The sequence below is a fragment of the Epinephelus lanceolatus genome, chromosome 13, assembly GCF_041903045.1.
Source record: "Epinephelus lanceolatus isolate andai-2023 chromosome 13, ASM4190304v1, whole genome shotgun sequence".
NCBI classification, from domain to species: domain Eukaryota; kingdom Metazoa; phylum Chordata; class Actinopteri; order Perciformes; family Serranidae; genus Epinephelus; species Epinephelus lanceolatus.
Window position 1 is genome coordinate 36,174,739 of NC_135746.1, and position 14,703 is coordinate 36,189,441.

The 14,703-nt window shown below is 40.7% G+C and overlaps 2 protein-coding genes across 3 annotated transcripts in view; both read left to right on the forward strand.

Moving 5' to 3' along the window:
- nt5dc1 (5'-nucleotidase domain containing 1) overlaps nt 1–6,632 on the forward strand; it is a 96,184-nt gene extending 89,552 nt beyond the window's left edge. The window contains exon 12 of the mRNA XM_033648746.2: nt 3,221–6,632. Coding sequence (XP_033504637.1) covers nt 3,221–3,333 — 113 coding nt within the window. The 3' untranslated portion in view covers nt 3,334–6,632. The remainder of the gene's footprint in view (nt 1–3,220) is intronic.
- A 4,096-nt stretch (nt 6,633–10,728) lies between these two features.
- The window catches only part of dse (dermatan sulfate epimerase), a 33,137-nt gene continuing 29,162 nt past the window's right edge, over nt 10,729–14,703 (forward strand). For both annotated transcript variants that reach the window (XM_033649186.2, XM_078174080.1), the window contains exon 1: nt 10,729–11,005. The gene's annotated coding sequence lies outside the window, so the exon portion shown is untranslated. The remainder of the gene's footprint in view (nt 11,006–14,703) is intronic.

A 14,703-nucleotide genomic window follows, 5' to 3' on the forward strand; every position in this document is an offset into this window, starting at 1 on the left:
GAAACATTTACAAGAATCAAAAGAGAACTGAACAGACACAGATGTGGAGCCAACGTTAAAATTAACTCAGCTGCACAGCACTTCTGGGAAAACGGTACCAGCCTCACACAGATTCCTACAAATGTATTTAACGATCAGCTTAGGGCTCTTTTCACACCGGGATCATTTGTCACAGTCTGAACATGGTTGGAATTGACCCCCCACCCCCGACCGTCTTAGTCTGCTTCACCTTTGTTTACTGTTGTTGCTATTCATTTGTCTACTGCTACCCTTTAAAGTGCAGGTGTTTACAAGGGTCGCCAGGAAACCTCAGTCTTGATGTCTTGGTTTTCTTGGTAACAAAGACAAGAACTATTGATGTTAGCATACCGTGTGCATGATCTTCTTGCAGCGTGCAGATTGCACTGACACACAAACCACAGCACAGTTTAACAGGAACAAATGTCAGACAGCTTTAAGGGTTCAGTATGCTTCAGGAGGAACTAGGTCTGAGGTAGAAGTGTTTATAGCTAGATTCAAAAGTGGGCCAAAAAAATATAAAAATGGCTGTAGTGTTTAAACAAAAGTCAGCAGGAATGCAACAAATACACAATTTAAAGTTAAAGGAACCAAACTTGTCACAGCACTGGTAAACACTGGCAGCTCTACGTGACAGCACAAGTACTTTCAAATCAATACACCAACATCAAGTACTCATGTTGTACAACCTGTACAGAATGTTCGTCATTCCGATCATTCTGGACCTGCAAACTTAACTTCCTTTGATGTTAAGATCTTCTGGGCAGCTTGCACCTATTCAGTTGCTATGGGACATGAGTGCTTCTCAAGGCAGCTGCGTTTTAAGCACTTGAAAGCAGTAACATCTCTTATTCACTATCAGGCATCCGTAACATCATGATGCACATGAGCTCTTTAGAAAAAGAAAGCAGCTTATGACGTTCGCCTTCCAGATCCAGAATACTGCACCACGACTACTTCTGTTCATGACGCATCCAGTGCTACAGTTTGGCAGAGTGTGATGTACTAATGGATTGGGTTAAAGGGACAGTTCACCCTAAAATCAAAAATACATATTTTTCCTCTTACCTGTAGTGCTATTCATCACTCTAGATTGTTTTGGTGTGAGTTGCAGAGTGTTGGAGATATGAGCCATAGAGATGTCTGCCTTCTCTCCAATATAATGGAACTAGATAGCACTCAGCTTGTGGTGCTCAAAGTGCCATAAGTCAACAGCAATGTCCAGAAGTCATGACATGGTTACTCAAGATAATCCACAAACCTTGTTGTGAGCAGTTCATGGAGAAACTACTTTCTTTCTACCTACACCCACCAACCGTATCACTGCGCAGAAGGAAGTGTGCATCTACTACTAGCTCACCTAACACCGCTGAACTAGCTAACGTTCCAGCTCAGCTGAGGAGGACGCCTTAATGTTTACATCTTGTGTGAGTATGAGCCTCTCGTCCATGCATAGATGCACGATTCCTTGTGCTTGGTCATACAGATGGCAAGTGTAGAAACTGACAGTAGTTCCCACATGAAACTGCTCACGACAAGGTTTGTGGATTATCTTGAATAACTCACACCACAACTATCTGTATTAGTACTACAGGTAAGAGGTAAATATTTCTAGATTATATTTTTGAATTGGGGGTAAACTGTCCCTTTAAGGCCAATTTATTCAAGAAACTAACCAGTGTCACCAGTTGTCTGACCAAGTCTGAAGCCAAAAGAGTTTATCGTTGTTCCAAACCACCACAATTAAAGGCAGGGCAAATAGCCTGTCATTACAGAGGGGAGCACAACATGATAGTTGTTTAAATATGGGAATAACGGCAAACATTTTATGACAGTCTTCTCTCAAGGCATTGATGGTGCTTAAAGGAGGATTTTCAATTCTGTATACTTTCTGACCTCTGTGTTCCTGGCCAATTGCTGCGTGAAGTGGGTGTGAATGTTGGATTGTCCGGTTTGGAAAGTTACAAAAAATGTCAGATGCAATTCCAACATTGAGAAGCATTTCTTTTGAAGCATACTGACCCTTTCACACTGCCAGCTTGTCTGGAGTGCAACACAGACCATGTTTGGGAAAAAAAAAGTGATTAGAATGAGGCACTTGGCTGAAAAGCAACAATGAGAATTTAAATGGTAAGTATGGTATTTTTTAACGTGGACACCTATTTTCCCATGTTTTTCTGTCCAAGTGGCTAATGGGAACAACAATTTTTAAAACTGGCACACTATTAAGCGAGACTGCTGCAGCCGGCAGCAGCAAAACAGGGTGCAAAGGCACCATTGGGGGCGTTTGTGCACCGTTAAATTACATCCACTAAAAGTGTTTGTTTTTGCCACTGACGTGTCCAGATTATCATTTTAAGTGTCTGACAACTTATGGAAAGCATCCCGACAGAGATAGACATTTTTGGTAAAGAATAAGATCCTTTTTGTTTAACCAGAAACAGCCCTGAAATCACTTTTGCCAAACCCACCAGACTCCATTTGAATAAACAGTAATTTTATCGTCATAAAACACACTTCATTCAAAGTAGACAGAAACAAAATAAAACTCCAAAAACCCATCTTGGTTCGTCTTTTCACTGTTCCAACAATCACCAACTCTGGTTTGGTTGAAATAAACCCTTAATTCACTGAGTTAGATGTGAAAATATGTTGGCTCTATACATGCTTAAATTACTGTTTATTTAAATGGAGTCTGGTGGGTTTGGCGATGGTGATTTCGAGGCTGATTCTGGTTAAACAAAAAGGATCTTACTCTTCAGCAGAAGAGTATATATTTGTAGGGCGCCTTTCCATAATGTTTTCAAACACTTATAATAATAATCTGAGCCTGTCAGTAGCAAAACAAGCACTTTTAATGGATGTAAATTGACAGTACAAACGTGCACTGGGTGGTTACATTTCAGCCTGTCACTTTTTCATCCCACTTGAGTTCACAGGCCTGTAATTTATGATTGTTTTCTACCAGAGTTGTCTCTTCGGAGGAAAAAGATCAAACACGAATGAGTCCAACATTCCCTGGCCTGAGTGATTATTACCTGCTGTTTAGAACAAAGTGTGCTTTTCCACTGAATTATGAATCCTTGGTCTTGAACATTTGCTGTTGCTTTTCAGTAGCAGTGATGCCTTTAACATACAGGCGGTTTGCACATGTACTGAATAACCTGCAGTTGACTTCCCTGTTTGATTTTACTCTTTGTAGATCTCCCTCTGGATTACAAGTTCCCCAGGTTTTCTCCGGATAAGCCCTGCACCACAGGCTACTACCCCAGGCCCCCGGATTCTTTGCTGAAATGGTGCGAGAGTCTGTCTTAAAAAAAAAAGGAAAAGGTTAAAAAAAGAAAAAGTCCTCCCTAACCCCTCTGCCTCAGGAGAGGAATGTGCCTCCATTTTTGCCTGTAGTTTCCCACCTGACCCCGCCGCCATCTGTGGAGCACAGGAAGCATACACACCTCACCCATTCGGAGAAACCATGTGAATGTAAGCCACAGTATCTCTCTGTAATAACGCCTACATTTGAACGTCGTTTTGTGGTTTAGTGTACCGTACACGTGGAAATACGACAAAATAAGTGTGTGTGTGTGTGTCTGCATACAGTAATAATAGGAAATGTAGTGTTTTTATTGTTTCATGTGTGAGGCCCCGTATTATTTTCTATGGTAGATTGTTTAAAAATCAGAATTCTTCGAACTTTTCCAAAATAAAGTGAACATTTTACTGTGTCTTTATCCCTGAAGTGATTACCTCAAGAACGTTATCTACTGTAAGCAGAACCCAGATGGTCACAGTGTGTTTGTCCCTAAAAATCCTTTGGAGTCATTGTGTCAGTATTTCTGTACAACACTGTTATTGTGAAGTCTACTCTATTTTTTAAATATAGTTTTACTGTATGCATTTTTAGTAACCTTAACATTAGATTTAAGGTCTACTGTTTACCCTGTGTCAGTTTCGTAGAAGGTGTTAATCTTCAGGTCATTGTTGCTAACGAAATGGCACAATGCGGTCCTTTGTGTTGGCTGTCTCAAAAAACACTTTGAGAAACACCTAATAATAATAATGGATGATGAAGACTATGCTAGATGTTCTCTGTATTATTTTGGTGCAACAGTGACATGTGCTCTTTGAGTGATTGTGTAAAAACGTGGACTACTTGTGCTTCATTCATATGCAGTACCACATTGAGATATGCTTTACCGACTTTTGAATGGTTATTTTGTCGGTGTTCATAGACAAGTTGTGCCATAATATTTAAGGAACACTAAGTTTGGGAGAAATCTGTGGAAGTTTGCTTGTTTCTCTCATGTCAGTGAAGATTGATTTCGGATTTGTCTCTCTGAATCCAGGAAGTAGCCAGCTTAGCACTGAGACTGGACCACTATTCCGTCCAATGGGGAAAAATACAACTTGCAACAACTCCAAAACTTAAATGTTTCATCTTGATAGCCAGCAATCTTGACATAAAAACAAGAGTCAGTTGGGTTTATTTGACAGCAGAGTTTGGACTGTGTGCAAACTAGAGGTCATCACAGATCCATTAGTTGTATAGTGACTGAGAACCGATCAGGTCTGAATTATATTCGGTGTCTCATAGAGTGCTTCAAAAATGCGTCACAAAGCCTGAAAATGGGTGAGTGTCTTTTTACTTCAGGTTCCCTCATCTCAAAGTCAGCGGGTTTTTTAATTGTTTTTTGCTCAGATGAAATTAATTCTGTGGTTATCACAAGCTTAAGAGGCTTTCTTGCTTTGTTCTACGACATAAAATACGTCAGTAGATGCCCCACCTATGAATTTTTAAGCTTTTACGTGTCCTAAAAAAGGTGGTCACTAATTAGAGAAAAAATAAGACTACAGAACATCATCACACTGAACACGACTCTACAGTCTTGTTTTGGTGGCGAAGTTTAAGTCAGGAGACTGTTGTGTAGTTCATTTAGAGCCTAACTTTAGCTTTTTACTTCCAGCGATTGCATTTACGCACAAATCATAAAGGTTGTGTTCATTTGCGAGGATTATCTTACTGAACAAAATTTGTTAGTATCATAAATGTTTGTTTGCCACAGAGCATATTTTTTTGCAATAATCCAAAATCCAATGCAAAAATCCCATCGTCTTTTTGTCAAGGGAACCATGGCGATGCTAATTTCCGGGTTGGGCTTCAGAATAAGTCATCCCTGCAGCACTCTATTTGGCTGCAGTCACATCCCATTTCCGAGTCTTGGTTGTGGTACCTAACTGGACCCAGAAAGACTCAGTATTCGCTATCATCTGTTTGGGTCAGTTCAGGTCAACCAATTTTGGCTCCGTCTAAATATCCTTCTGGTCACGTCTGAGTGTTTGTGGGTCATGTCTGGGCTGTTATCATGAAAAATAATCTGTAGGCAATGGGACAAGATCTTTGTATCCAAAGCGTTTTGGTTGTAGTCCGAGTAGTATTGAGGGATCACATTTGAGCAGGCTTTGGTTCCCTCTAGGTAAACAGTCCATGTGGAGAGCAAAAGAGGCAGAACACAGTGGCCAAAATGCAATCTCAAGACCCATCGCCTATGTCTGACGACTTAGCTTTTCATTAGATAGCTAGTTAGCGCAGATGTTGTCTGGACCTGTCTCAAGTTACTAATTAAACTGTAAACAATGACCTGCACATGGAAGAGGAAGTCTTCACTGGAATGCCCAAAATATTGGCCATTGCCCCTAGAAGGTATATCATCGCCAGACCGATAACAGATGGATGTCGAGATTGGTGTAAACCTGGCAACCAGGCAGGGAGAGGACATTTGAAATGCCACAGGCTAAGCTGTTAAGTTAAGTTCGAACAAACAATGACGCACAAATGATTAGTTCGAATAATTTGAATAAAGTCAGCAAATAGCTTTGACTTTGTCTGTGAGTTCTTCCATGTTACATCTCAGGTGGGCTGCTGTTATCTGTTCAGCACATAGCTAGTTCATGAAATTTTGCATTAGTGAAGGGAACAACAATAGCCTAGTTTGCTAAGGGGCAGGCAATAGAACAAAGTGACAAAGCTTTTCATGGTAGGCTACACCCTCATTGTTTGACAGAAACAAGACACAAATATAAATAATACTAGTTTGGAGTGTTTAGATGTACTTCAAATGGAGCCATGAAAGCTTCTTGGCTAGCTGCTAGCTTGTTTGCCAGTTAGTTTCTTTTAGCCTTTGGGCTAAGCTGAGCTAAACATCCCGGATCAGTCTCTAAGCTAACCACACAGAGATGAAACTGATTTCAATCTTCTCATCTGGCTCTGAGTGACTCATCAAACAAGGATTTCCTAAACGTCCTCTCAGATGACCATCATCTCACAAATGTAGAGAGAATATTTTGACAATAAGCAGCATTTAGCTGTCAGCATGTATGTGAGATTGGTCATCCAAAGTGAATTATTACTTTTGCTGTGTGTGCAAGTGTGTTATGCATACAGCTGTGGTGATTGTATTTTTATTTTCTCATCCAACCTGGAAAATTTGACATGCACATTTGCCTTATGTTGGATTCATTTGTGGTCTTAAGTTATTGAAAACACAGGGAAAGTTCAATTCTGTGTTCAAGTGTTGAAGTACTGTCAATGAAATAAAATGTTCTACAATTTTCTTAAATAAGGTTTCCTCTTTTGAGTCTTTTTTGCAAACTTCAGTAAACAAAGCCCCTGTACTGTACATACACACACTGAGTATACAGTTCAGTTGCACAGGTTTAATGAGAAACAAATGAAACCAAATCTGAGACATGGACTGGTTTACTCCCATTCATGAATCATGACAACGACTAATGTGTGTAAATGGGAAGAGAAGCAACAATGTTTTTTCTCCACAGTTATGTATTTTATTTCACCCCACCCCCACCCTCATGTCTCCAAAGCAGCTCTGCAAAACATGACATTGAACTGCACTGCAGAGTCAAAGCCCTGCCTCACATTTGTCCCCCAGTCAGGGTTCAGCTGTAGCTACCAGCTGTTGTGATACAGTCTATTCACCCTCTGAATATAAATAATCATTTCCCCATGACTTTTCAACCTGTCAGACAACAGCATTAATGGCTTTTTTTATTGTTGTAATTTGCTGAACAGAAACCTGAACAACAGATTTTACACATGGACTGATGTTAAAGTCGCCTGCATACTCACTCCAGCTGGTTTGTTGACCTTTATTACTGTCTGAATCCAATGATTCTAAAATACACACTGGTTTAAACAATATTCTGTGTCGTCTGCAGCCAAGTAGACTTTTAAACATGCAAAACATAGCTATACTAAACATTACAGTAGCTACTTAAGGCGCATCAATGTAACCAAATCTTGACTACTAATCTAAATGATAAAACAATTACCATTTTATTAAGCACAGACAAATACTACAGCCCAATATAAACTACAGAATGACCATAAAGTTGAACCAACACCTCTTCATAACAGTTTTAACAGAAAATGAGCACCAGAGTCGTCATGAAAGGAGGATTTATTGCATGAGTGTTGTATTAGACTGCGTTAGCTTGAGTGAGGTGGACCTAATAAGCTGGGAGTGGAGTTTACATCCAATGGACCACTCACACTACAGAATGAGGTGTTAGTAAGTGATATGTCCTCAGTTTTCGGGTTTAGTTTTCAGTATTTAATTTTATAATGTGTGTGGGGCCCAAAGTGTCAGGGGCTCCCCTGGCTTTCACCAGTAAAACGTCACTCAAATTAACACATACAGACCAGGAAGAGACTTAAACACGAAGACACACAAAAGACCACAAAGAGATGCAAAGGAACTGCAAAGAGACACAAAATAACTATAAATCGGGCAAGTCAACAATAAGAAAACAAAAAATGATTACAAGTAGTGACATAAAAAGACCAATAGGACACAAAGTGGCCGGCACAGTGGTGTGGTGGTTAGCACTGTCGCTTCACAGCAAGAGGGTTCCTGGTTCAATCTCGGGTGTGGGAGGCCCTCTGTGTGGAGTTTGCATGTTCTCCCCGTGTGGGTTTTCTCCAGATACTCCAGCTTCCAAAGACATGGAGACTGGAGATAGGTTAATTGGTGACTCTAAACTGTCCATAGGTGTGAATGGTTGTCTGTCTCTATGTGTCAGCCCTGCAATAGTCTGGCGACCTGTCCAGGGTGTACCCTGCCTCTCGCAAAATGTCAGCTGGGATAGGCTCCAGCACCCCCGCGACCCCCAAGAGGATAAGCGGTTAGAAAATGGATGGATGGAGGACACAAAGTTATCTCAAGCAGACACAAAACGGCATCGGACGGACTGTTGTGGTGAGGAGGGAGCTGAGCCAGAAAGCGAAGCTTTCAGTTTACTTGTCGCCTAAACCCTCATCTTTGGTCATGAGCTCTGGGTAGTGACCTAAAGAATGAGGTCATGGATACAAGCTGCCAAAAAAAGTTTCCTCCATGGGGTAGCTGGGTTCAGCCTTAGAGATAAGGTAAGGAGCTCGGACATCCGGAGGGAGCTCGGTGTAGAGCTGCTGCTCCTTCGTATCAAAAGGGGTCAGTTGAGGTGGTTCGGCATCTGATCAGGATGCCTCCTGGGTGCCTCCCGCTGGAGGTGTTTCGGGCACGTCCCACTGGTAGGAGGCCCCAAGACAGACCCAGAACACATGGGAGGGATTACATATCTCATCTGGCCTGGGAACGCCTTGGGGTCCCCCAGGAGGAGCTGGAAAGCGTTGCTGGGGAGAGAGATGTCTGGGGCACTTTGTTTGGCCTGCTGCCCAAGAGACCTGGCCCTGGATAAGCAGATGAAAAAGGATGGATGGATGGATGGATGGAGACACAAAACTGCCTCAAAAAGACACAAAATTATCTGAGAGAGATCGAAAATGACTGCAAAAAGACACAAAACAACCACTAGGAGACACAAAATGACTACAAAGACACAAAGGTGCATATATGGACTACAAAGGGATGCAAAATCACCACAAAGTCTATGGGCTCTAGTTTCGCAGACTGGGCGAGGCGGGGGAGCGCAGCGCACCTGCGCTTCGCCAACTGGGTGTGGCCAGGCAGATTTTGCAAGTTTGGCACACCGTGCGCCTGGCGCAGCTACTCCTCTTTCCCACCTCTGTCCCTCCTACCTGTGCAAGTCGGAAAGAGGGAGAAGAGAAGTTGTGGAGTGGGTTTTACACACATCACACCAATCAAATGAGCCTCTCTCCTCGCCCTTAAATGTGCCGCACGAAGGCGTAATGGGAGTTTACTCAATTCGCCATGGCAGAAGAGAGCAGCAGCATCAGACGGCCAAACTTCTCCCAGGAGGAAACTGATGTTTTGGTCCGGGAGGTCCAAGCTCACAGTGTCCGAATATACGGAACTGCGAGACCTCCATGGGCTGATGATGCAAAGGTAGCCTGGGAGGAGGTCACCACAATTGTAAATCAATGTTGCGTTTCTCTCTTTCTCTCTCGCAGTCTCACTCTGTTTCTTTTCTTTTGGCTTTTCTAAGATGACAGATGCTGAATATATACTCCCTATCTGATGCTGTGGCTGTTTGTGGTTGGCTGAGAGGGATGTGAACTCATTAGTTTGGAGCTGTGTTAATCAAATCAGGTTGGGTTTCCATTACGCGTGCCAAACGTGCCAAACGGTGCCAATCCCCTTTGATCTGACATCAGATGTGACGGGACAGTCGATATATATAGATACATTTATGTGCTGATTGCAGATAGTTGCATTGAATAGTGGTTTTTTTTGGGTATTTATTGCATTATTAATGTGCCTGATATTCTGGAAACCTGCCTGTGAGGTTTTGGTGACGTATGCGCACTGCCCGCCGGTCAGCCAAACTTCGGCTTACACCGGCTGCGCACCGCCTGCGCTGACAGTAGACCTGGTTTCAGCTGGCGAGCTTTTAGTGGACCTTTGGCGAAGCCTTTTGGCACAAAACTGTCACTGTGCCAAGCTGGATCTGTCGACACCTCCCCCTGCTTCGCCGCCACACCCATCTCAGCGCACCTCGGTCTGCCAAACTACCAAACTGGGGCCCTTTGCATATCTTTTCCCAGGGGCCCATCGTTTCATAATACACCCATGGTTAAAAGATGTGTAAGGAGGTCAAGGACACGTGACTCCGCCATATTTGGTTAAAGGAATATAGTTAAAAAAGCGCAGAGTTAATTTAAATAAAAACGTTAATTTTCTGTTTACCATATGAGAAAAAAAACTTTAAAACTGCTTCAGTGACAGATATGTTGTTTTTTTTTCACTGTGGTCACCATGTTCACATGTATAATTATGGGATTATGGTAAATGCTAAAAGGCTGTAGCATCAAAACCCCACTGAATTGAGAGAGGGTGCTTTATTGCTTATAATTATAGCCTTTCATTTGTAAGAGGAAGAATGTCTTATTTCCCTTTTAAAAGTTAATTTATCACAGTTTAAGGATTTTGGAAACATCTTCGAACAGAGGTAAGCATGTCAAGTGAACTGCTTTATTTTTTAAAGTGTCATTTGAATTTATTTTTGAGGAGACAGCAGCTGTATCAGCCACTTCATATTTCAGATATGAAAAATAAGGAGATAGAAGAGTTAGCATAGAGCCGATACACAGGCTACACAGCTAAATGACCAGTATTAAAGCCAGGGGGTTTATGACGCAGTCCTAAAGTCTAATGTCAGGAGACAAGGAGAGAATACAGAGCAGACTCAAGAGTCATGATGTATTTGCGGTCAGCATTAGTGTCGGAGTTTTCCATTGACTACCTGTGAACGTAGCATAAGCAAAGAGGGAGGAGGACAGCCACTTAGTTCATTAGGTCTCCTTTAAGCCTCTCTCCCCTGCTGCCCCTCCTCATTCGCTAGCATGACGCTCCCTCGGCTCTCACACACTCTCTCCCTCCCCTCTTTAACTTTCTTTCGTCCTTTAAACTAACTTTTCAACCGTATTGATAATCTTTTTAAACCACCGCTGCCGTGAAGGGAAGAAATGACTGTGTTGTCGACGGGAATACGGCTTCGTGAGCACCGCTTCTGACAGGTAACGTTAACGGCTTTTTCCCTCTCTGCTCCCGTCTCTCCGTGGCCGACATGAACAAGGCTACTTTTGTGCGGAGATTTGGATTATCGATACCATCGATAACTGATACAACTGGTAAAATTCACTTCACTGTTTGATGGAGCGGGATTTCTAACACTAGAATATTATCCCCACAGTCGTGTGATAGCAGAGTTTTTAAATAAAACTGAAAGTTGAACGAAAAGTTAGCATAAAGTTTGAAAAGGTGATAGTAGGATCTTATATCCATGGAGAGGCATCAGTGTCTGTGGAGGGAGGAATGCGTTTTGTGGCACTTTACGGTGGTTCACAATGAAATCTCTGCTGTTTTACCTTCTTACAATTGTGATACAGTATTTAGTGACAGAGATTAATATGTCGTAACTATTCACTGTATTTAAATAGCATTTCACTTCTACAATAAATGACTTTGAATATGGAAATAGCTAGTAATGCCTGAGGCGAGGTATAAATGTTGATTCAAGTTGTCATTGCTATTGGCTCATTAGGCCTGTGTTTTTTTACAGTGACAACACAATGGCATTCGTTTGACTTTTTGCTATGTATCCAATGATTCCCTAATTAGTTAAAGAAGAATATACTATGGGCAAAAATCACAGCAAATTTAGATATTTGTTAATGCTGCCAAAATGACTCAAAGTGCCATAACGTGACTAATGTATCTGAGACACTTGAAGCAGGGCAGTAGCTAACATTCAGGACCCTGAGGTCATGCCCTGTATTTTTTCTGGGATTTAGGTGGTGCTAACAACTAGGGGTGGTTGCTACACCATAGTATCACGATATTTTTGAGTGGCAATATCATTACAGTACACACCAAGTATCAATTTTTTATAACAGAAATTATTAATAATGAAAATACAAATTAAAATGTTGGTAGCCTACCAGAATAATAAAATGGATTGCTTTTTAGTCCACCAGATACATTTTAGTGCAGTAAAAATGAAGTGAGTTGAACAAACTGAAAACTTAACCTTATTAGAGAAAACAGATGCTGAAAAAAGTTTTTCTATGGGGACTTAATTTGTAGTTGAAAAAAGGCAATCATAATTTATCACAATATATTTTATCGCAATACGCAGCATATCGCAACACCTTTAAAATTGCAATAATATTGTATCGTGACTTAAGCATTGTGATAATATTGGATCCTGGGGCCTGATTCCCACCCCCTACAACAGTGGAGGAGTTTATATTTTACAATTTTAAAACATTTCACATCATTTATTTTCCCAGCTTATTGTAGGTTATAAGATATATGTCAGTTTAATTACCACGAGGCTTTAAAAAATAGGTTAATAATTAACAAGGGCTTGGTTTTAATATCAGTCCTAATTTTGATATTTTCATTACCCTACATTTTAATAATAGTATGAATGATATAGCATCAAAATGTGGACTGATAGTAATACCCAATCCTAATTCATTATTAATCTCTTTTTTGTTTGCCTAGAAGTAATCAAACTGAAGTGTATCCTTTTGATACTTGACACGTGTCAGTGCTCAGCTACAGCAACATGACAATGGTATTTAAAAATAATGAGGTGTTATACTTGAGCCCAATAAAGGACTTTCTAAAGCACGTTTCCACAAGAATTTTATTGCTGACATTTGTAGAGACTGTGTTGAAAAAAAACAATTGATGTTGAATTTTAGAGCTGCAACTACAAATACTTTCTTTATCCGCTTTTCCATTGATTGTTTTTGTTGTTTTGTTTTTTTGATAAATTAACCAATCACTGTCTACAAAATGTAAGAAACTATGGAAAAACCATCACAACTTCCCAAAGACCAAGGGCACGTCTTCACGTCTCTCATTTTGTTGCAGCATCAGTCTGAAATCCAAAGATATTTATTTACAATGATATGAAACAGAAAAAATAGCAGTAAATCTTCACATTTCAGAAACTGTAACCTGCACATTAAAAGATTTTTGTTTCAGCACTACACACAGAGGATCTGCAGTCCCTTTAAAAGATGTCTTATAACTGATTTTATTAATATTGGACCTTAAAAGTCATTGAACTGTCTTAAATTTGAATGTCTGAGGTCTAACTTGTCGCAAACATTTATCTCATTGCATTTATCCATCTTTTAATTTCTTTTTGTCAAAATGAGTCAAACTCTTCTGCGTGAAAGTTTCTGATGTTACAAATCTTTTAACCTACCACTGAACCTAATATTGTCTTTTTACTTTGTACGGTCTAACCTGTTAGTAAAATGTAGATTAACCTAACCCACTCTAATACTCATACTCCTACATAAAACCTACTTCAGACGGGACCACATATATAGCCTACTGCTTAACTTTATGCTTGAATAAGAAAAAAGGTGATTTGTCCAGAAATCAGTCTGAAATTTGGTCTTTAAAACCCTGTTAACACTGGACATCAAAATTATATTAGAAAGACATTTGACTCTTTCATTGGACAGGCATTAAATTTTGGTTGGAATGAAAAGCGGGCAGACGATATTTGAAATATCCAATGACACTAGGATGTCATGATGTGAGGACATTGACATTATGACATTTTGCAGACACTGGGTTTTGTTCTCCATACCTTACAACTCGGTCAGTATGCTACAACATTTGGAAAAGGCAGGATTTTGGTTCCTTAACAACTTAACCTAAAACCAACAAAATATCAGCATCATCTGTTGTCAGTATTCTACATTGAGTGATGTTGGCATTAGACGTCCTCACATTGAGTTTTGGTCGCTTGATGTCACAGCTTAAATTCAACCAAATATCAATGTTGAAAGATGTTGGTGGCCTGCTGGGAAGCATTCAATTTCAATGTCTGATACTAAGTATGAAAATATGGGCTCAGCCTCAGTATTTCTAAAACTCTAGCCCCAGCTCTGACTGTGAGTACCCATAGAATACGTGACAGTGATGCTAGAGTAGATAAGGCTGTCTGAAAGTGCCATGTGGTCTCTCAAAAATCACTGTTATCAAGTAGAACAGATTTATAATTCCCTACTAAAATAGCACCAATTTAATTAAGTGAAATAGCCCAAATCAAGTAAGTTTGGGATCAGTCTAATTCAGTCTTACAGGCATCCTCAATAAAAATAGATCCCTGGCTCCTGCCACAATTTCAGTTTTAGTTTGATAAATGAGTCCAGAATGGTCTTGATAGTTTCGTCTTGGCTACAAGTTCACCTCCCTCATGTTCACCACAGAGGAATGTGATGCCTCACAAGATCAAATGTCAAAATTAACCTCAGAAGAGACAGCATGTACCAACTTTCTCTGTTTATCAAACACAACACAAAAAAAAACATGCATACCCTGGACAGCTAGCTGCATTCAAACGGACCCAAGTCTAGACGATGTTGAAATCACTAGCAAAGGGTTTTCCAGCAGGCCTTTGCCAAGAGCTCCACTAAGGTCATGGAATTTACTCTCATGTTCGGAGCAGAGACGCTGGGCCAACTCTTGTCTTTCTGTAAAGCACTGCAGTTTGGGTTTAGAGGTTGTTTCAGTAGACCAGAGTACTGCAGTAATGGGCCATTTATGACCTCCAGGTCCGCTCGTCTGGCCATCTGGGTGTGCATGGCTAGACTTGTCTTACAATACCAACTCAGAAATAAATCTTGGGAAGTGAATATTGGGTAACACAGTGTGCAGGGTGTAATACAACCCAGATTTGGCT